The 22,987-nt window shown below is 49.8% G+C and overlaps 1 protein-coding gene across 1 annotated transcript in view; it reads right to left on the bottom strand.

Annotated features, from left to right (window-relative positions):
- The window catches only part of Aldh1a3 (aldehyde dehydrogenase 1 family member A3), a 34,842-nt gene extending 14,002 nt beyond the window's left edge, over positions 1 to 20,840 (bottom strand). Inside the window, exons 1-8 of the mRNA XM_021166690.3 lie at positions 20,606 to 20,840; positions 15,322 to 15,426; positions 12,279 to 12,419; positions 5,921 to 6,050; positions 5,343 to 5,404; positions 4,483 to 4,611; positions 2,026 to 2,139; positions 877 to 979 (exon numbers count right to left, since the gene is read on the bottom strand). Of these exons, the coding sequence (XP_021022349.1) occupies positions 877 to 979; positions 2,026 to 2,139; positions 4,483 to 4,611; positions 5,343 to 5,404; positions 5,921 to 6,050; positions 12,279 to 12,419; positions 15,322 to 15,426; positions 20,606 to 20,704 (883 nt within the window). The 5' untranslated portion in view covers positions 20,705 to 20,840. The remainder of the gene's footprint in view (positions 1 to 876; positions 980 to 2,025; positions 2,140 to 4,482; positions 4,612 to 5,342; positions 5,405 to 5,920; positions 6,051 to 12,278; positions 12,420 to 15,321; positions 15,427 to 20,605) is intronic.
- Between the last annotated feature and the right edge of the window lie 2,147 nt (positions 20,841 to 22,987).

Here is a 22,987-nt window from a genome sequence, read left to right as displayed (position 1 = left end):
TCCCACTGAAAGTCAGCTTTAGGGAAAGGAACCGGTCCTTCACCTCTTAGTGACAAGTGGTATCCGTGTTATCATTTCTCAGGGCTACGTGCCATTCCAGTCTTATCTGAGCGTGGAATGAAAGCCTTTGTTCTCTGCGGCAGGGATTTCTGGCACGAGGGGACAGTGGGGAGGCTGTTCTCTAAGGCATGGGTGCTCTCAGGTCTCGAGGAGCCACACCTTTTGGTAGGTGACCCAGTGATCAGAGGATGAATGCTCACCATGGTCCTTCCTGCCCCCTTCTGGACACAAGCACCAACAATAACATACACACACTTTAATACTGCATCACCCAGCTCTGGCAAGGCACAAGTTGCACCCAGCTGTGTGCCAGGGAAGAGCCACACAGGAGTGACACCCAGAGCATGTTTTTGTTTTGTGTTTTGAAGGGTCAGCAAGGCTGTCCTCTGGTGTGTCAGCTGGTGTGTCAGGCCCAAGACAAAGAAGAAAGAAACACTTCAACTCTTTCAAGAGCCCAAGAAGACTGCAGCCTCAGTGGCTTGAAAATAGAAAACTGGACGCCCAGCGTGGGGAGCCTGCCTCCTCCTTCCCTAGCCCAGAAGGGGCCTTGTAGGAGAGACTAGACCCTGTGTACAGACTCCCCACAGCCTCTTCTATCTCCTTAGGGGCAGGAAGGTGAACTTAGCCTTCAGGTGCAGACCCTGCAGTACCCGTAAGCCACATACTTGCACAGCTCAGCAATGTTCTGCCCTCTACAGGCTTGGGCCTGTAGGGGACAATGGCAGGCCTCATGAGGAAAGCATCCCATTGTGTATGTGTATGGGTCCTGAATGCACACCAGGAGGCGAGGAGAGATGCATAGCCCCAGTGACTCACAGTCAGCATCTGCACACACGATGCACGGGTTCTTGCCTCCTAGCTCCAGTGTGACCCTCTTCAGGTTGCTCCGGGAGGCGGCTTCTCTGACCAGCTTTCCAACCTTCAGGGCAACAATTAGGCTCTGTCAACTCTTAGATGTGGTGAACGTGTGCAGGCACGCTTTGGGCACCCTGGTCACCTGCCTCAGTGATGCACCCCAGGCATGATGCATCATACTGTTACCCAGCTTTGGTTTACCAGGCTGACCACTGCAGCGGAGCACCATGCTGGGTGACCTGGCACTCCTACTAGTCACAGCTGAGACTCTGCCAGCCCGATATGGAGGTGGTGCTGGTTTGAGAGGACTGTCAAGCCAGGGAAACACCAAAGATGACATATGACATGTTCTCTAGAACCCTTTAAAGACCGAGCCCACCTTGGGAGGAGGAGTGGGAATCGGTAGCTGAGGGAGTGCCACAGGACCACCCTCCCACATACCCTGACAGGGTCTCTCTTGGACCTGAGTACTCAGTTGGATGCAGGGCTGGCCTAGTGTGCCTCCTGACTCATCCTGTCAACAAGTTTAGCCAGGTACCAAGAACCTCAGAACTGGGAAAGACCTGGGAGACTTTAAGCTGGAGAACTGTGTCCACATTGCCAGGACCTGTTTAATACCATGCAAGGGAATGATGGTTGTAGGCCAGAGTCTAATTCTTACTGGACTCTCTAAGGATGCTCACCCTGGCTGCCAAAAGGGATGGCAGGGCTGGGGTAGGTAGCATTTTGCTTGTCTTCTTTTTTTTTTTTAATTGATTTGTCGGTACTCTTCACATATGAAGGATATATAAACATTTGGAGAGCTACATGCTGTACAACTGGTTTTCTCCCAGCTTATTTATCATCTCTTGGTTTTAATGATGTTGTTTATTATATGGATCTTTTACATTTTTATTTTATCTTATCTCTCAGTTATTTTTTTTCCCCTAAGGCTTCCAAACTCTATTAGCTATTTATTTAGTTTGGGAACTGGAAAATTTTTCTAATAGTTTGCGAATAGGTTTAGAAAAAGGGAAGCAAATAGTATTTGAGCTTCTCAAGGAAACGTCGGTGGGTCTCAAATAATGGAGCAGTTGTTGTCTCTGCCAGCAGCTCACAGATAGGGCTTACCTCTGTGGAGCCGGTGAAGGCTATCTTGTTGATCTGCGGATGGGAGGAAATCGCTGCTCCCACAGTGGGCCCGAAGCCTGGTACAATGTTCACCACACCCGGAGGGAACCCGACCTGGGAGGGACAAAAACGGCATCAAAGGATCAGGCAGACAGCACCTACTACAAACCTAGATGCAAGTGGCCAAGAGTTGTAGCCCTGTAAAGTCCCCAAGCAAAGCAGCATCCTCAGAGGGCAGCTGGGTGACAAGCTGGCCAGGATGCACCCACATCAGCTGCAGCAGCCCCACCCCACTGCTGTTTTTCTAATCCTCTGTGCTGGCTGCGGGTGAAGGCATGTGAGAGAATTGATCACACCCAGGAAGAGTCTATCATCCTAGCAGGTCCCGAAGCAAAGGCTCAAGGATACCACTAGGTGGCAGTGGCCGTCCTGGATAAGACTGCCAGTGTGTGTGTTTGGGGTGGGGGGTGGGGATGTGTTGGGGAGAGAGTGTGTGTGTGTGTGTGTGTGTGTGTGTGTGTGTGTTGAAGGAAGAAGAGATATCTTGATCACCCCCTCTTCAGACACACACCTATGCCCTTGCCAAGCCAATGTCAGATCGTACTCTGCCCAGGTAAAATGGGAAATCCTTCTGTTGTGAGTTTGGCTTCATGCTTGCATTATGGGTTCCCAAATTGCACAAGAATCCTGAGTGGGAGACACTGAGGGTCCCGGTCCACAGCTGGTTCTAACTAATAAATAAATGGCAGGGCAGGGAGACAGAGGTGGGACTTTAGATTTCCCAGGCAAGGAAACCAAGGGAAGAGGAAGGATTTAGAGCCCTCACACTGGGAAGCAGAAAGATCAGGCCTGTGAAGTGCAAGACAGGGAGACTGCTAACAAGTAAGAGTCAGAATCATGGCCCTGGTAGGGCTGTAGGCCTGGGTTCAGGGCGACCAGGATGGAATATAGGTTTTAGTAAGAAATAATTCAGGGGATGGTGAGATGGTTCAGTGGGTAAGAGCACCGACTGCTCTTCCAAAGGTACTGAGTTCAAATCCCAGCAACCACATGGTGGCTCACAACCACCCATAATGAGATCTGATACCCTCTTCTGGTGCGTTTGAAGACAGCTACAGTGAACTTATACTAATAAATAAATCTTAGGCCGGAGCAAGTGGGGTTGGCCAGAGCAAGCAGAGGTCCTAAGTTCAATTACCAACAATCACATGAAGGCTCACAACCATCTGTACAACTACAGTGTGTACTCATATACATAAAGTAAATAAATCTTTAAAAAAAAAGAAAAAAAAAGAAATAATTCAGGAATATCAAATGGGAAGGTGTGTTAGTCATGGGGAGGTTTGGAAATGCCCAGCCATTTAAGGCATATTAAATATAAGGCTCTCTCTCTCTCTCTCTCTCTCTCTCTCTCTGTGTGTGTGTGTGTGTATCGCGCACACGAGAGAGTCTAGAAAATTGGGGCTGGTAGCCGCCAGAGAGAGTAGAGTGAATTACTCCATTACAGCTACATCCTTCTCCTTGTTGGCCCCACTGGGCTCATCCAGGATTGGCACTTGCTGAGGCAAGGGACTGCTGATATTCCCATACTCACACTCAGGCTATGCACACACAGGAGACCTCCCTGTTAACAAGACCAACCTAATGAGGTGTGCCATTCCCAGCACAGGGTCTTGTCTAAGACTTTATTTTTAAAATGTCAGTTGAGGGTACAGTGTTTGACTCTTAAGTTTCCTGGGCATTATTCTGTAACAGCTGTGATTTTAGAGCCTAGCGTCTCTTTTGCATGAAAGCATGTGTGGTCAGTGAGAGGAAGGTGTGTCCTGGCTGGTTACAGCAGCCCCAGCCTCCCTCAACCGGTATCCCACCCCGCTGCCTCAGTCCAGCTGGGAGTGAAATGGCCGCCTTTCTTCCAGCTCATCTTTCTTCCTGTTCTTTCAATCTTCACTACATGTGAGCCGATGATGGAACGGCTGAAATATGTTGCCAGGTGTGTCTGGCAGGTGTCCCTCTAGGCCACTGCTTCCCTGAGTTGTGGCTCCCTTGGGGTGGGGAAGACAGTGGAAAGGCTCCTGGGGACCTGCACACAGCTGCAACTAACTACCTAGCTAGCTAGCAAGGCCACCCTGCCCACCTCCCATGGCCACTAAGCCCAGGACCCATGGGGTTTGGAGATCTCGTTTTTTGGCCCCCTCTTGCAATGCTCTAGATAAAACACAGAGAGCTAACTACTGGTTTATGCCTTAATGAGAGAGGCGGGTTCTTATGAGGTCCGTGGTGAGGAATAGCAGCTTCTAGATCAACTCGCATGTGCACAGTCACTAAGCTAACCAGTCATGCCCTTCCTTCTGCATAGTGAGCTGGTGGCTGGCTGCTGTCACTGCTTTCGATAATGCCTAGCTCCTGGGTGTGTGGATCTATCCAGAATACATGCTGTTTCCTCGTCAGACTCCTTACCTCTTTGATGAGAGAGGCCAGGTACAGAGCGGTGAGAGGGGTCTGCTCAGCTGGCTTCAGGACCACGGTGTTCCCACAGCACAGGGCAGGAGCCAGTTTCCAGGCCAGCATCAGCAGGGGGAAGTTCCACTGTGCCAGAGAACAAGAAAGGGGCCTTGAGGCTTAGGTCCACTGTGCCCGCATCCCAGGGCCTAGCCACTTCTGTGGATGCTTCCTTTGTATGGCCTGGATTGGGCTTTGAAGGGTAGCATTGGAGTATGCAGGACTGCCGTAGTCTAGTGCTTGCTCGGCTGATCCTGGAGGATGCTAATGGACAAGAGGTCTACCCTCTGTGTCTTCTTATTCTCTCCAAAATGCTTGCCAAAGGAGTGACATTTCCCTTGTCTCCTCAGTCCTCATTCATTCAGCTGCTGTGGAAGTGGCCCAGGGCTTCCCAGATAGGCAGGGCCAAGTTCCTCAACCTTTGCAGGGCTCAGCTCCTTAGTGTCCCAGGCTGCAGGAATGAAACCTGCTATCTCCCAGGTGTGCTTATCCTAGCCTGAGTTCCTACTTGCCAGCCTTCCTCTGTTTCTGTCCGAGGAGGGCCACTGATCCATGTCTTTGTCCAGGCAGGTCTTACTGTTTGCAAAGCCCACTTCTTGGGTGACCAAACATTCCTGTGTCCCAGGCCCAATTAAGAGACTCTGTCCCAGAGAAGCAGCACTCAGACCACTCAGCTGGAATCCACTGTGCCTCCTACCGAACACCCTGAACTATCTTAGGAGCCCTCAGGCGTCAAGCCCTGGGCCCACTGCCTGTCCCCAGCCAGGGGCTGCTGCTGTGAGCAGAAACAATCTGTGAAGGAACACTTTCTTACTCACTGGTGTAATGGCCCCACACACCCCGATGGGCTCATGCCTGGTGAAGCACACAACGTTGTCATCTGGAAAAGAGGTGGCATAGGGGAAGAGTACAATCGTGGTTAAGAAGTCCACATGGATCCAGGTGTGGTGGCACATGCCTTTAATCCCAGCCTTGGGAAGCAGAGGCAGGTGGATCTCTGGGAGTTCAAAGCCAGTCTGGTCTACATAGCAAGTTCGAGGACAAACTGGAGCTAATAGAAAGACCTTGTCTTCAAACAAAAACAACAACAAAAGCACAACACCATCATCAACAACAACAAAAACCCCACAAACAAAAAAAGAATTTCACTGGGTCAAATTAAAAGAAATAAATAGAGAAGCCTTCAAGAGTCCCAGATCTCTCTTATCTGTAACACAAAGAAGTGGTTTGGGCTCAAGTTCAAAACATGAATTGAGTGCCCTTGAAGAAGAATCATTGTGGTCCATGTGGGGACAGGGCCCATGGGACAGTCGCACTGCAGAGGAAAGATCAAGGGGGGAGGAGAAGACAGGGCCCCCAGTAGACCCAAGCAAGGCTGGAGTCTGTGCAGGCTCACCTGTGGGGATGGTCCTGCCCTGGATTTTGTCTGCCCACCCGGCAAAATATCTGAAGGTCTTAATACAGCCTTCCAGGTCGACGAAAAAGGCATGAAGGAATGGCTTGCCGGTGTCCATGGTCTCCAGAGTCTGCAGGAACAAGGCAGCATCTTTTGTAGACATAGCTTTTTCTTCCTCCTCCGGTTGTTAAGTAGTGCAGGAGACAGCACAAGCACAGAGCATAGCTCTCTAGACCTCAGTCTTTCCACACCACTTCAGAAAACCTGCCTCTACATTGAAATGGACCTGCCCGCTATGGGCAAGGACTGACCCCTCCCCCTTTATTGCCTGGTGCCTGAAGCGGGGAGTGGGGGGCTGGTGAACATGGGCACTGTCTCCACCGATGCTCATTTGAACATGCGCTGTGTGCCATCTGCCCTGGCATTTGTTCTTCCATCCAGAGTGCAACAGTCTCCAATGTACCATCCAGACACATGAATTCGTGCACCCCTAGGGAGCTTCCAGAAATTTGGCTGGCAAGAGGATGGCTTTTTTTTTTTTTTTTTTTTTTACAAAACGGAAAGGGAAGACTCTGGATTTTCCTTCTCAGCTGAGCTGGTCAGGGTGGCACTGGAAAGAACCATGGAGCTCAGGGGTGTCAGGCCACCAGCACAACACTGCAAGGCTTCCCAAGCAGGCTGCTGGCCGGATGTGGAAACAGACGAGGGAGGGCAAGCTAGCCGGACTATGCTTGGGTGCCGCTGCTCAATGTTGGGATTCTTTTCTATTTCTAGCCTGGGTGAAAGAAGCCCCTTTGTCCTTCACACAAGCAGCCCTATGGAGCACTGTGCTGAAACATCCACTTATCTGGCCTCACAGAAAGTCTGTGCTCGTCACATTGCCTAGGGCTGAATTCCTGCTGAAATCTTTATGGAGCTAGATGATGCTAGAGACAGGAAGGGAGGTGCCTCCTCATTCCAACCCAGGGCTATACTCCCAAGACACTCGCCTGTGTCTTACTGGATGCTGGTTGCCTCTGTTCCCATTGGAAGATACTGATAAGGGTTCAGTTACTAAGGCTAGCAAGGCCCAGTGACTCGCTGTGGCTGAACACCAGCCAGCCTTAACTTCCCAGGATCCTAGTTCTCACCTGTCAAGTGGCTGTCCCTGGGCATTTGGAAGACTTGAAATAGTCAGGATTCTTCCATCTGACATCTAGTTCAGAGACAATCAACAGAAACAACCGCAGCCTTTGTGTGTGGCATGTTTGTATGGACATATCCGTGAGTGTGTGGACACACATGCGTATGGGTGTGTATGTACTTGGGAACGTCTCAGCTCCTCATCACCTTACTTTTTTGAGACAAGGTCTCTCTTTGAGCCCGGAGTGCACCGATTTCACTAGCCAGCGAGCCCCGGGATCCTCCTATCTCCATCTCCTTAGCTGTGGGGTTTACAGCTACCTCCTGCCATGCCTAGCTTTTTATGTGGTGCCAAGGATCCAAGCTCAGGTCTTTATGCTCATGCTGCAAACACTCTGTTGACTGAACCATCTCCCTAGCCATGGGAATCGTCACTTCTGGTTGATGCTGGCTGAGCCCTCAGATGTCTTCTACCTCAGTTTCCTGTGCTGTAAAAGGAAGATATTATCAGTTTCACCCTCTTGGGGCTGGTGTGTGAACTAAAGCAATCGGGGAACACAACACTCAGATAAGTAGCTTCCTGAAGTGCTATTGTCCAGATGCTAACTGGTAGACAGACCAGCTTTCCCTTACGCACTGGATGGGTGCTTGGTGACCCTCATTCTTCCTAAGGAGGAGAGACTCAGACTTGCTAAAGAGTGACAGAAATTGGCTGGGTCTGAGGGTCTGAGGCTTGCCCTGAACGTCAACCACTTGGAGACCAGCATGACACCCAGTACCCTGTACCTTTGGCCTCTGTGGATTTGTGTCCACTTTCATTTTTCTGAGGAGAAGCCTATACTTGCAGCAATGTCCAAAGACCCCCGGCTCTAGACAGCCCCCACGTGCATGAAGCTAGGGATCTGTCTATTCTTGCTCTTTTCTGTGATAAGGCAAGATGGAGCATTGTGGGTAAATCTGGGACACGGCATCCATCCGCTTCCCTTCCTGGATTTCTACCTCAGGTTTGGTAGCCTTGGACAAGGTGGTTATTTATTTATTTATTTATTTATTTATTTATTTTTCTGGGCCTCAACTTCCTGACTTTGAAATGAGATAATACATGCTGTAAGTCCAGAGCCTACAAGTCAGGTCCGTGGAAAGCATCCAATAAGCATTGCCTACAGATTGAAATCATTAATTTAGGCAAGATTGCTTAGTAGAGCAGTAACTTGAATTTTCTGGGTTGCTTGTAAAGAATGAGTACAAACAAAGCCCAGTTCACAATAAATTTATGCTAGACTGAAAGTTCTTTAAATGGGAGGGGCAGCTAAGGAGAAAGCTCAGTTGGTAAGTGCTTACCACGCAAGCATGAGGACCTGCGTTCAATCCCCAGAACCCACATTTGAGAAAAGCCAGGTAATGGTGGCACACTCTTGTAATTCCTGCATGAAGAAGGCAGAGACAGATCCCTGGAGCTCACTAGTCAGCAAGCCTTGCCTAATTAGTGAGCCTTAAGCCAATCTGAAATTGTTTCAAAAACAAAAAACAAAAAAAACAAAAAGACGAAGTGTGTGACTCCTGTGGAACAACATATGATGTTGACCTCTGACCTAAACACACACACACACACACATGACCTGAGCATGCACATCTATACTCACATGTTCTGACTACTGGTTCGGTCAATCTGACAGGAGCTAGAGTCATTTGGGGAGAAAGTGCCCTCAGAGATTGGTCTGTACACAAGTCTATGGGAGCATGTTTTGATTAATTAAGGAGGGTCCACAGCGCACTATGGGCAGTGCCAAGCCTGGACAGGTAGTCCTGAAAGGTGTAAGACAGAAAGTTGAGCAAGCCAGTCAACACCACGCTTCCATGGTTTCTACTTCTTGCCTTGAGTTCCTGCCCTGATTTCCCTGAGTGATGGAGTAGGACCTGAAAGTTCTAAGCTGAAACAAGCCCTTTCCTTCTGAAGTTGCTTTTGGCTGTCGTGTTTTATTACAGCAATAGAAACTCTAACTAGGAGAGGTAGCCATCTCCACATGCAGAAAAGAAAAAAAAAAGGAGAGAAGAAGAGGTGGAGGAGGAGGAGGGAGAGGAAGAGTGGTGGAGGAGGAGAATGTGGAAGAGGAGGAGGATGTGGAGGAGGAGGAAGAGGAGAAGGGAGAGGAGGAGGGAGAGGAAGAGGAAGATTGGTGGAGGAGGAGAATGTGGAGGAGGAGGAGGAGTGGTGGAGGAGGAGAATGTGGAAGAGGAGGAGGAGGAAAAGGAGGAGGGAGAGAAGGAGGAAGAGGAAGATTGGTGGAGGAGGAGAATGTGGAAGAGGAGGAGGATGTGGAGGATGTGGAGGAGGAGGAAGAGGAGGAGGGAGAGGAGGAGGAGGAAGAGAAGAGTGGTGGAGGAGGAGATTGGAGTTCAGGTAGAGGCCCGAGCTTGAGAAATGAAGTGTCAGCCCCAGACTGGAGCTGGTGGTTGTCTTACTGCTGGGATTCAGACGTGCGGCCACCTCCCACTCCCAGCGTTAGTTTCTTTAGCATATGAAGAGAAAAATGCAACCTTCTGAAAACTTAGTGTGCCTTAGTGTTCAGATGCTACAGGACAATTAGCTGCTAGTGTGGCTGCCCCAAATGCCAGTGTGCCCGGGCTGCAAATGAGGGTCCAGAAATGGCACCCAAACTCAAAGGTTAACCTCCTATCAAGGAGGAGCCTTGTGTGGCACCCACGGCAATGAGCACCCAGAGGGCCAGAGCTTGGGCCTAGGTTCCTCAACAGAACTAGAAAAGTCATGAACCATGGTGGCCCCAACATCTGTTTCCAAACTTTGAACACAGAATAAACACCCAGTTCCATCAAACCACTGAGCCGGCATGAGAATATCACAGAATAAAGCATTTTGCTACTCAAAAATGCAGGAAACCATATCAAGGTGGAGAGCGAGGGGCGCCCTCCTATGATGTGGTTAGAGTTTTCAAAGCCATATTTCCCAGTCATTCTCGGGGCCCTTTAATGTTGGGGCCAAGAGCTGGATCTTATTTCTTGTGGGCAACCAGGTTGTAGTGGCAGGAGTGGTGCGCTGGGTGGTGGCCCCATCCCCCCACCTGCTTCTGTCTGCTATGAACATGCTATAGTGCCAGGGCAGTGGGGCAGGAGAGAAAGGTGGCCACGCACTGTCATGGATGTCGCTGACACTTGAGGACAGGGCGGGGAGGGTTACCCAGGGCACATCCTCTTCAGCCTGCTATTAGTACTCATTGCAGACCGATGAGCTCATGCAGGGGAAAACAGAAATGTTTTTGAAAAAGCCAGTTTGGCAGCTTGAACAGTGCGGCTGGTTTTCAGTGCAGGAAGAAACCAGAGGCTCTCTGGAGCTTTTACCCTGGGAGGAAGCCACTCTCACTTAGATTCATCCTTGCGAATACAAGGCCTAGCACCGGGAGAAGGAGACAGAGCTCAAGGTATCTGCACACCCCTCTCAAGGAGAGCTCCCCTAGCCCCCAGGAGTCCACAAGCTCAGGACCAAAGCAACTCAAGGGTCCTGGCTGATTGTGTTCTTTAAAAGGGTGGCTATTCTCCTGATTTTCAACATCAGAAAACCAAAACCAGCCAACCAACCAAAAAACAAAACCAAAAACCCTTTCCTAATTTTTTTGAATCAAAGACCAAAAAGGTGATGTCCCTACCTACAAACTGGGCCTCAAGGTTTGAAACAAAATTTTAACCAGGAAATTGAATTGTACATCAGCTAGAGTGAAGGTCGTGATGGTTTCAAGACTCCCCGTGGGGCTGGTGATCTACATTCCAGTGCAGGTGCTTGCCACCGAGACCTGAGAACCTGAGTTGGAACCCTGGGATGGATATGGTAAAATAAGAGAAGCTACTCCTGAAAGTTGTCCTCTGACCTCTACACAGACACTGTGGCATGTGCACACCCACACGATGCGCCCCGCACCACACAAAGAATACTGACTAAAACATTTCAAAACAAAAGACTTCCTGTGACCCCGTAATGTCTTCTGGTCATCTGCCTCAGGACCAAAGGAGGGCTGAATCTTATTAACCCACAGACTTCCAGCTTCTCAATGCCTTCCCAGCCGTGCAGCCTTTGTGTACACCCATGGGTAGGCTGTATTGCTTTCCTGTTCCTCTTTCCTAGCAGAGAGGCTAAGATCTCTAAAAGACACTGGCCAGCAGGGGGGCGGGGCAGCTTGGGTCAGAGCCTGGGTCTCATGTAGCATCAGTCTAATAGCTATTCTTTCTAATAGCTATCTCCTCTTTGGCGCTTACTGTATGCTGGGGACTCTGATGACTTTAAATGGCTCTTTTTCAAACAGCACTTGGTATCATTATCTGTGACATTTGACTGAAGAAACACATCTCAGGCAGCTAAGAAACTAGCGTGTAATTAGTAAGTGGCAAAGGTGGAATTTGAGCCTAGGCCCTTCATGCTGTGCATCTTCTCTAACCAAATCTCATCCCCAGCACCATTCTGCGTGTGTTCACCGCTGTTCTGTTCTGGGACGATACAGGGATGCATTCGGATAGTGCAAGGACTTTGATTTTTCTGGAAACAATGTCATTTGTGCCCTCACATCTTCCCAGCACCTATACTTTGATGACTGAAATCTGCAGGTAGCACCTAACCCTTAAATTCATATTGCATTTTTTTCCTATACTGAATTTCCACAGAAAGGCTTAGCTTGCAAATCACCATAAGAGATGAGAAGAAGTAGCTACTAAATTATAAATTATAACAGTTCACGGGGATGCAAGGCCGATTGCTTATTTCTCGGATTTTCCATGTAGTGTTTTTCAGCTGAGGTGATTCCAAATGACTGAAACCCCAGGTAAGGGGAGACTAACAGAACTATGACAAGGTTAGAATTATGTCTGCAAGGAAGTTAACGGGAAGCAGAAAACAGCTACTCCATAAATGTCCAGGTAAGGTCAGGCGAGCCCAGCCTCTGGGGACTGGTTGTGAATGTCTCTAGTCTGGAAACCACGGAGGCAAATCCTTTCCTTGACACAGCTAGACCGAGAGGCTGATCTGCAGTGGAGGACGCCTGACTTCAATATGATAAGGAGGAAGTCTTGAGGCAGGGACACCTGCTACCCACACCCAAACACCAAACAGACCCATAGCCACACAAAACAAACACCTCAAGTGTTTCCAGCTGCATCCCACGGGGACAGATCCCTCAGTGACAAGGGCAGTGAGGACAGTTCCCCCCAATACTTGCCCAGTGCCCGTACTTACAGCCAGGATCGCACGGTCCCTTTCTACAAGGTCAGCCAGCTGATGCAGCAACTGGCCTCTGCTCAGGGCATCCAGCCGGCGCCATGGGGATCCCCGCTGGAAGGCAGCTTGAGCGGCCTCCACAGCCTTGTCCACATCGGGCTGCAAGGCAAAACAACAGAGAGAATGTGTCGCTTTTCATGCAACCGCAGTCTGAGGGCACACAACACAACAGCGTCTTGCCGTGGAACCCAGAAAAGAGGGGGCAGCCCAGAGCTTCAAAGCAACACGTTTTTTAAATTCCCTGGATGACTTGGGGGCTTTCAAGTGATTTTTTTTTCTTTATATGGTAAGTTGGTTTTAGTTTTTCTGTATGGGCTAAGTATTAATGTTTTATACAGTTGTTCACCTCAAATATTTTTCTTGATGATTCAAGACTAAAAGATTTCCCAGGCCAGAGAGATGATGGCTCAGCCAGCGAAGTGCTTGCTGTGAACGCTAGGTGATCCAAATTCAGTCCCCAGAATCCATAATGGAAAGAAAGGGACGATTCCCAAAAGTTGTCCTCTGACCTCCTGGTGAACACAGAAAGTGTCGCCAAGTCACAGACATGCTATATACATGCTAATAAGTAAAATAAAACTTAAAACTTTAAGAAAGATTCTCCATGTGTCAGCTTCATTACAACGCACACAGAGACCACCAGGTCCCTACCTACACTACGTGTTGCACTTAAGGAAGGGTGACAGCCACAGGGCTTTGTGGTATATTTTTTTAAGCTCAGACTTGAACTGGAGCCTAGCATGTGCTGGACAAGCTTCCTGCAACTGAGCCTTGCCTCTGCCCTTTATCTTTTAAAAGGACAGAGTGTGAGCTATGCGGAGGAGAGTCACCTCTCCTCCTTTCAGGGGAATGGGCTCTAAGGAGCTGGCTGCTGATAGACAGACAGACAGGCTTGGTGCAGAGTGTCTCCCTGGGGTGATGTGGCAGGTAACTGATGCTGTACTCCAGTCAAGGAGAGGCCTCTGCCAAGACCATCTCCAATGCTGGACAGCGTGGTTCTTGTTCCGGCTTCTGAGTGGAGGCCAGGGCAGCCTCTGTCTCTGGGTGCACAGAGCCAAGCACTCCTTCAGGTGATGGGAAGAGCCAGCACTTGCCAGAGATTTATGGGCCGCCTGCCCCCTTTGCCAGGCCCACCCAGCTCTTCCCCAGCTCCCCCTCATTTCGTTGCTTTTCAGTCTAAAGAACCACAGGGAGCAGGATCTATGCAGTCTGTGCAGGCGAGCCACTGTGTCCTGTGCACGTAGAAAAAAAAATGGCAGTTGTGGAAGGAAACTCCAGTCTTCTTCACCTTTATTCTACCCGCTTGGCCTCACCAATGCACAGATTATCTGGCAGAAATCTGGCAGGGTAGTGGTGATGCACACCTTTAATCCCAGGGCTCAGGAAGCAGAAGCAGGCAGATCTCTGTGAGTTCAAGGTCAGCCTGGTCTACAAAGCGAGTTCTAGGACAGCCAGGGCTACCCAGAGAAATACTGTTTCAAATGAAAAACAACAAACATCTGTCTAGCAGTGGTGACTGTATACATCTGTGACCTCAGCACTTGACGTGGGAGGTGGAGGCAGGAAGATCAAGTGTTCAAGGCCAGCCTGGGTTAAATAGCGAGAACCATCTCAAGCAACAAGGAGCTGAGTGTTTACCCCACATGCAAAAGGCCCCAGGGTTGACCTGTAACACCAAAGAGAAAACAAATATGTCTCCTATCTGTAGTCCTAGGAAGATCCCAGAGCCGAGGAGTTTTCCACTAGTCTGGGAAATAAAGCAAGATGCCATCTCAGAATTGGAGTTGGGGGAGGGGAGGAATGGAGGAAGGGAAAAGAAAGGGTGAGGGGAGGGGATGGGAACAGAAGGGAGGAATGAGGAAGGAAGAGAGGAAAAGGAGAGAGAGGAAGGAGGAAGAAATGAAGGGAGAAATGAAGGAAGAAAGGAAGGAAGGGAGGGAGCAAGGGAAGGAGGGAGGGAGGAAGGAAGAGAAGAAGAGAGGGAGGAAGGGAGGGATGAAGAGAGGACAGGAGGAAGGGAGAAAGAAGGGAAGGAAGAGAGGAAAGGAGGAAGGGAGAAAGAGAGGTATGAAGGAAGAGAGGGAGGAAGGGTTGAAGAGATGAAGGGAGGGAGGAAAAGAGGAAGGGAGGAGGAAGGAAGAGAGGAGAAGGAAGGAAAAGGAGTGAGAAGAAGGGAGGAAGAAATGAAGGAATGGAGGAATGAAGGGAGGAATGAAAGTAAGAAGGAAAAGAGGAAGAGAGGGAGGAAGGGATGAAGAGATGAAGGGAGGGAGGGAAGAAAGGAGAAAGGAAAGATGGAGGCAGGCAGGCAGACAGGCAGGCAGGCAGTCCACCCAGCACTTCAGTGGTTAAGCAGAGAGCCACATTTTCCTTCCCTCTGTAGGAGGCTGCTATCATCAGGGGCCCTTCTATTGATGGCTTTGACATGCACAAAGGGTGCATGTAGAAGTTCCTTCATGCCCATGTGATAAAGGAGATCTTACACCAGGCAAAAGGTCTATGCAGACTACAGCCTCACCGGACCATGTGAGTTTCCACTAGCCCCGAAACTGAGCAGTCACGTGACATCATCACTACTCCCGGGATCATTTGGGAGCGTCCTCCCCACCCTTCAGCCCCCACCCCCTTTTAAGTGTCTCCTGCCAGAACGCTACTTTTGGTGAAACACACCAGCAGGAAATGCCTTCTGGAAAGATTCTTTAATGCTTACAGGTTGAAATAATTGATAAAAACCTTCCCTTTAGCTGTGTGATGAAGACAGCTGAGGTCATCCTCAGAGATGGAGAAACATCCATCAAAGACTCGACTCTTTGTAGAGGACCATCTGTAACTGATCCCACGCTAGGCTGTGACTGCGCTGCACATACCGACCGGCTGCTGTGGTTGCCCTGGCCCTACCTGGAGGTGGGCCCACATGTTTTACAGCCAAGCCATACAGCTTCCCTGTGCTCCATTACTCTCTAATTGAATTACTTAGAAAAGGGGGAGGGGGAAGACCCACCTTATCTCCTTCTTCCACCTCACATATTTTCTCTAGTGTTGAAGGGTTATATGTGGCAAACTTTCTTCCACTCTTGGATTCGTGCCAGTCGTTGTTGATAAATATCTAACCGGGAGAGGAAGTGTAACAAATTAGGCTTAAATCAAAATCATACAATCCCAACATGCTAAGGGTCTTAGGTAACGTCTCGCCTGACTTCTTCCCCGACCCCCTCCCCTGGATGTCTTATAGATGAGCCCTGGAGTGGGGAACAGAACACAGAATTATATAAAGCAACCAACTGGGAGCAGAATTAATTTAAAGTTCTTTAGAGTTATTTTTTTTTAAATCATATCTTTGTTTGTAGCAATAGCATGGATTTGCCAAGTAATAGCTGCATTAAATGGTAAGAAAGACTGTGCACGTTCAAGCTTGTGTATTTGTAGGCTTTAGGAAAAGGTTGGGCAGGTTTGTGTATAAATCAGCATACAGTCTGCCGGGTCCCAAAAAGCTGTAAGCTATGCACACTTCCTCCTTTCAAGTAAGACCCCCAGGTCCTAAGTTTATTTGAGATCTTCCCATAAATCCTTAGGCTTCCTCAAGCCACACGGTGGCATTATCTCTGCACCCCTCACAATGTCTACTTCCCCGGGGCCTTTTACAAAGCCTGCACTGGAACACCAAGTTAAGTATCTGGGTTAAAATCATTTTAGATTACTTTAAGTGATATAGTAAACTATAATTTATATCCAGAAATAAGTAACTCACAAAAAGATTATTTTATAGAAGCCTCAGTTATCCAAAACACAGCTGAAAATAGAATATTTGAAAGGAATTTATCGAATCAGTGTACCGAGATGGATTCTACTCGTTAAGACTGTGTTCTAATCTCTAATCAACTTTAAAAGATGGTGCTAAAATGTGTGGTTTTGCGGGCCTGGAGAGGTGTAAATGAGCGCTGGCTACTCTTCCAGGGGACCTGGGTTCAATTCCCAGCACCTACATCACAGCTCACAACTGTCTGTAACTGCAGTTCTTGGGAATCCTACACCCTCACACATATACATACAGACAGGCAAAACATCAATGCACATGAAATTTAAAAAACAAAACCCCAAAGAAGTGGTTTTTGGATGGAACCAGAAACAGAGGAGAGCTAACACACAAAGCATGCTCTGATGGCAGAGAAGACCTGTCAGCCACCAGGACAGCTGCCAGGACAGCCACCAGGGTAGCTACCAGAGCAGCCACTAGGACAGCTAGCTACCAGAGCAGCCATCAGGACAGCCACCAGGACAGCCACCAGGGTAGCTACCAGAGCAGCCACTAGGACAGCTAGCTACCAGAGCAGCCATCAGGACAGCCCAAAACATATCACATAACTTTATGCAAGTTAGTAAAATGATATTAATAATTGAATCACTGTAGAGCTAGTTTCAGTGACTGAAGTTGATTTGTTTAAAACACAAGGATTCCCTGGATTCCCTGATGAGAGTAGATGTGTGTGTGTGTGTGTGTGAGAGAGAGAGAGAGAGAGACAGACAGACAGACAGACAGACAGACAGACAGACAGAGAAGAGAGAGGAGAGAGAGAGAGAGAGAGAGAGAGAGAGAGAGAGAGAGAGAGAGAGAGAGAGAGAGAGAGAGAAGAGAGAAGAGAGGGACAGAGACACAGAGAGACAGAGGAGTGTGTGGCTGGTTACCATTGCTTCAGGCTCTCTTCTGTATGCTTTGAAGCTTATCAGAAAGAAACCACCCCAGGCTACCTCTGGAGTGAACCTCAAACACAGGCCAGGCTTTGGCTAGGGCGGTGAGCAGTGCCTGCCCCAGACCCTCACTAGGAGCTTGGAGCTAAGGGGGAAGATGCAGTAGGACATACCCATCCAACTTCTGGAAGCTCAGCCTGAACCTTCCCTGGGAGGCCAGGCCCCCAGGGAAGCATGCAGGGAAGAGGCCTGGCTACAATTACAGGTTTATTCTTCCAGCTGAAACCAAATCCAAGAGTTCACTTTTGCCATGCGGCAAGTAATTACTCGGCACCAGCAAGAAATTAATAAGCAGAGAAGGAGTTAAGTCAGTGGGCAGGGGAGAGTGAAGCCAGGAGCAGGCCCATTTGAAGGAAGATGAAATTTCGTCGGTTAGATAATAGAGACTGTCAGTGAAAATTGCTGATTCTAGGCCCTTCCTGGTATCAATTCCAAGGGGGAGGGAAAATGAGAAGGTGGTAAAACAGAGTCTAAATAGCAGGGAATGGAGGCAGATTGCAGTGATCGGATGTCTGCTACATACACATCATCTCTAGGCACACTCTTTAAAAACTATATATATGTGTAATATATATATGTGTGCATCCGTGTATATGTATGTGTGTATGTGCATGTGTGTATGTGTATATATGTGTGTATGTATGTGTATATATGTGTATATGTGTGTGTCCATGTATATATGTGTGTGTGCATGTGTGTGTGCGTGTGTGTGTGTGTGTGTGCGTGCGTGTGTGTGTGTGTGTGTGTGTGTGTGTGTGTGTGTGTGTGTGTATTACTCAGTTGTCCATGACATTGACCTTGCAAGCCTCAAGTGAAAACTGCAGACTGGCTGGGTGTATTTCTCCCTCACAACGTTTGTTTCTCACTGAGCAAAGCTGTTTTTGTTATTTGACCAGTAAGTAGGATCTTGTAAGTGGTTCCCGCTGCCAGTTTTCTTTCCACTAAAGCAACTTATAAACAAAACCGACGAAACAGTCACAGGCACGGCCCACCAAGGATGCCGGCTGAATTGTTGCGAATCACAATATACTAGCTGACAGGTCTAGAAAGAAACCATCTTCATCAACTTGTGAACCAGCAGGAATGGGACATTACTGAGGTGTAAGGTTAAAGATACCATGAGATGCAGACAGAATTCATATTTTATTACTGAAGTCCCTGGGAGGTGTTCTAGATGGAGGTGAAGGTGGTGGTCACACTAGAGAACCCTGCTGGCACTCTTTCCAGTAACTTCTACCAGACTCAGCTAAACTCAAAGTGACTACGTTTTCAGGAGATTTGGGGGAATTTTATTTCTCATAAGAGGGATGGCAACATTTTGTATTTTGGTGAATTGGAAACCTTGAAAGAGAACCTCTCCTACTGGGAGAGACTTGATAGAGAAGTCCCTAACATGGAAGAGGCTGCCACCTCTAGGATCAGTATGGGGAACCCCTCAGGACCCTCCCTTTCCTCATGGCCCTGAACCCAGTGTACAGGTTTGAGAACAAATGAAGGAGCTTTGATAAAGTCATCCTTCTGGAAGCTGGTAAACCGCCCTGCCATTGCCTGGGCTCCATCCAGTTCTCCGTGCTGCAGGAGCACAGTGAGTCAGGGAAACTGCGCACCTCTGCTGGCTCACAGGCCTCACAGCCCACTGCTTGTCCCAGGTCTCGATTCTGCTCTTCCACATCTTTGGCTTCTATCCTTAGCCCAGGACACCCTGATGGTACAAGACTCACCTTGGCCTTTTTTCATTGTTCTGAGGGGTCTCTGCAGAGGTGCACAGGAAGCCCAGAGGGAGCAGGTGGGAACTAGTAAGGGGATGAAAGGTGTAGCTGGGCGCCAGGCAGCTGGAGCTAGTATCTCCTGGAACATCCCTGGGGCCGAGGGTGGCAGCTCTCAGTCCCCTGCATCTTACGGTGTTCCACAGTCTCCGCCAGACACCCCCAGACCTTCAACCCTCAAAGGGGAGAGGGCTCTGTCAGAACCAACTACTCCTCTGACAATCTCCCAGCATCCTCACCATAAAGGCTGCATCTTTAAAGTGTCCCAGGAAATCGCCTAAAAAGAGGCAAACTTTTCCTGCTTTGTAGCCAGACAATTGTGGGAGGATTCCGTAAAATCCTAATCCTGTTCACTTTCTGGCTGCTGTGGTGTTTTTGTTGTTTTTTGTTTTTTGTTTTTTGTTTTTTGTGTTTTTTTTACAGAACTGTAAAAAACAAAACAGAACAGCCACCGCCAGAGCGAGAGGATCGTCGCAATGAGATCTGAAAAATGAAGCCATTCTTTGCTCCTTTCCCAGCCCTGATGTTGAAATTCTCCCTCTGAAGCTGACATGATCGAGGAAACTACATTTTAAAAAACTTTCAGCCCTCCCAGGGCTGTGCCTCTCTTGATTACAGAGCCTTCCTTGAGAAAACAGTTCATGTAAATGTCATGCAATTTATATGTCGGCCTGGCCGACTTCGGGGGGACTAAGTACCAACAGATCAGAATCTGAAGCCCACACGTAGTGACCTGCCACTTTCACCTTTTGATTAAACTTATTCAAGAGGGATAATTGCTACTTTTGAAAATAAAAACCCATGAAGGCGGCTTCTTAGCATCGTGTCAGCCGGAGTTGAGCTCGGTGGACAAGACAGGAAAATAAGAGGGGTTGAGGTTTCCAGACCTGAAGCCTATGGAGCACTGCGGTCCCTCAGACATCCGCCAGTACACCTAACAGTCAGAGCAGCGCATCTCTGAATTTAGACTTGTTCTTCCTCTCTGAGCCTTCTCTGTTACCAGACATCATTGTCCCTGAAGCTCTGGGCAGGTGAGCTCACCACTATGCCAGTTCCAGCCTCCCAGGAAAGGGCAAACACCACTAGGCCTGCCAATGGCCTTGTTCAACCCGCAGCTCCTTCCCTGTGCCCAGATCGAGAGGCCTTGAGGAGTACTCCTCAATGATGTCCGTCCATCTTTCCTCCCCTGCTCTCCTGGTAAGCTGGGATCAGGCTGAACACAACGGACAGGACGGATGGAAGGACGGACGGGGTACCGGACCCTTCTCTCATTGCCCAGGAAGACCTACTTCCCAGTTGCAGTTCCTGGTGTGCCTCAAACTCATCCTGGAGTGCTCAGGTATCTCTAGCCGCCCCCCTCCCCGCCCCCTAACCCAGGTCCTTCAGCCCAGAAAGCCCTCTACCAAGAAGTCACCCTATGCTCATTCACCAAAAGCACCAGCACTCAAAGTGGGCGGTGGCCCGGACACTTGTGGGGGGGGGCTCTGTAGGCTGCAACTCCCACACCTTGGGCGCTGCACTCACTGCATCGCTCCTGCTCCTCTTCTGGCTTTGAGGCTTAGATCGTCCAGCCAGAAGTGCAGGTTTCCATTCTGAGGTGCCCCTCAAAAAAGTGCAGTTTCCAAGGAGCCGGCCCCCACCAGAGACTCTGCTCAGGTGTGGGCAGCTCCCTGCGGACTCCCAGCACGGTTGGATCTTGGTACCCACTCTCCCTACCAGGCTGCTCGGCGCGGGAGTCCCAGGCCGTCGAGTCCGACAGCGCACCCTCCTCACCTTGGTGAACTTGACCTCCAAGTTGCGGATGGGGCGCGGCAAGGCAGGCGGTTTTCCATCCGGCTGTCCGTTTTCCACAGCCCCGTTGGTGGTGGCCATGACTGGTTCGCACTCCCTAGTCCGTGTCCCCGACGCACCAGCTCGGCCTGGGCGGTGCGCAGCCTGCTCCGGGTGACAGCTCCGCGCCTTTATGCAGCGCCCCACGCCTCCCGCCCAAGGGGGCCGCCTAATTGGCTGCAGGACGAGGAAGGGAGGGCGGGCGCGGGAGAGGAGGAGGGGACCGGGCCGCCGCAGCTACCCCTCCTGTTGTCCCTGCCCCTCCGGGAGCGGGACGGTCCCAGACCGACCTAGGCTGCGGCCAGAGAGCTCTGTCTGCGCATCGCTGGGCCGCCACACCGCGGGCTTCCGCAGCCTAGTAGGCTGCCCTTCTGCGAACTTGGGGGGCGGGGGGCACCAAGGCCGGGAATTCCCAAGGGTCGGACATCCGTCAGGGCAGGGAGCCGGCTCGTAGCGATCGCAGTAACAGGCCTCTCTCTGGGCAATCTCGAGATTTTGTCCGAGGCACCTGCGGTCCCCGGACCACCGCAGCGGCTCTCCAAAACTTCGGCGGGAGTGAGCGCTCGCTCCGGGACCCTGCGTTGTGCCTCCCGGGATCTAGACGTCTTGTGGTCACCACCCGTGGCTGCCTCAACTTGGGGTCCAGCTGCCAGAAGCCTGCGCTTCATCCTTCCCAAGCTAGGGCCGCCAGCGGAGGAGGGCTACTCTGAGCCTGGCTGACAGGGAACTTCCGTCACACCCACGACAGCAGGCTAAGCGACAGCTCTTATGCGCAGCCTTATGGAGTTTTGCGGCTGCTAGTCCTGTGACCTTCATATAAGTACGCACAACCCCAGGGAGGCAATTATTTTAATTTTTCAAACGCACAAATTAAACTTCCGTTTAAAAAAAATGGAAAAAAAAACCCCAAAACAAAACATGAGATCTTTGCAGCTAGTTGCTTTCAGACTAAAAGCTCTTAATGTTTATGTTGCTCAGAACTGCCAAGAAGGGGCTGTGGGAAAGGCATGTCCAGCTCGTTTAGGAAACGCTTCTTTCAGCCCAGGACTTAAGACTTAAGCCTCATCCGAAACCCGGGGAAGTGTCTCACCCACGTGTAGGGTGGCTGCATCAGTGGGTGAGGCTTGAACTCTCCACAGAGGAGGGGGTTTCGTCCTTAGAGAGATTTGGCCATGTGCTTCTGTGTAAGGTAGCTCTCTCTGTCTGTTCTAAGGACTCAGCCTCCATTTCTGTTCCCCATGTCTTTCCTCACTGTATTGTCACTAGGAATCCTTCTGGATAGTGGAATACGCAGTGAACCTTCAGAAGGCCCTATTTGAGCTGTGCCCTCTCAGACAGTGGGAAAGTCTTCTGCTATTAAGGATTGAGCATGCAGGTGAGTGTGGGGATGGAGGGCTGTGGGCCCCCAAATGAGCAAGGACTGACAGGCTTCTGAGAATCTTCCTTTGACACTAGGGTCACCAACATTCTTCCTTCATCTATCCTGCTCTTTCTGGGCTCCCTGCACATGTAGCTGGTCTCACAACTTCCACCTTGGTCTATAGTAAACATCTGGGGTGTCTCACACTAGGTCCCCTGGATGCTGAGTCCTGCCATCTGGGTGCTTTTGAAATGCTGAAAGACTCTTCTCTGTGCAGGGGACAGAGACCAAAGGCTGTCTCAGAACTCCTGTCCTTCAAGGCTACCCTGGATCCTGCCTTGGTTATCACTTTGAAGGGTCTTTAAGAAAATACAAACTCCAAAAATGTACAGAGGACATTGAACTTTTTAAATAATTGTTAGACTGGTAGGGGAGGCAAATGGGTTTGGGAATTAAAACTCAGCTCCTTTTTTCCTAAGAAGCTGTTTCTTTTAAGGTGGACAGCTGCCACTCTGCCAAGCACAGACTGGACAATGCAGGTTGCCTCAACTCCAACCCCAAGACTCCCTCCTGACTGTGGCATCTGCAGAGCCTTGGAGCCATTGGCAATGACCACAGGCAGACAGACTGGCTCACCTTCCCCCTCTTACCGATTCCCATGTGACCCGGAGGTCAGAGCAGAATACTCAACCATAGACCTTCCCTGTAGTAGGCAGTTCCCAAAGAGCAGGTCATGGGGGGTGGGGGGATGGGCTTGGTCTGGGCTTGTCCTGACTGGAAGTCTCTTCCTCCACACCCCTCAGCTTGTCATTCAGCAGGCAGGGAGAAGCTGCGATGTTCAAGTTCCCATTTTACAGGTGAGTAAACAGAGGCAGGTGGCTACTTGTCTTAGACCTCACTGTCTTGGAGGAACCAAAGGCAAACTGCGGGGGGTGGGGGGGAGGCACAGGATGTGAGGAGAAGCT

Source organism: Mus caroli, unplaced genomic scaffold (genome assembly GCF_978045245.1).
Source record: "Mus caroli unplaced genomic scaffold, Mus_caroli_1 scaffold_8, whole genome shotgun sequence".
Taxonomy (NCBI): domain Eukaryota; kingdom Metazoa; phylum Chordata; class Mammalia; order Rodentia; family Muridae; genus Mus; species Mus caroli.
Note: the sequence above shows the minus strand (reverse complement) of the source record. Positions and strands in the feature narration are given on the sequence as shown.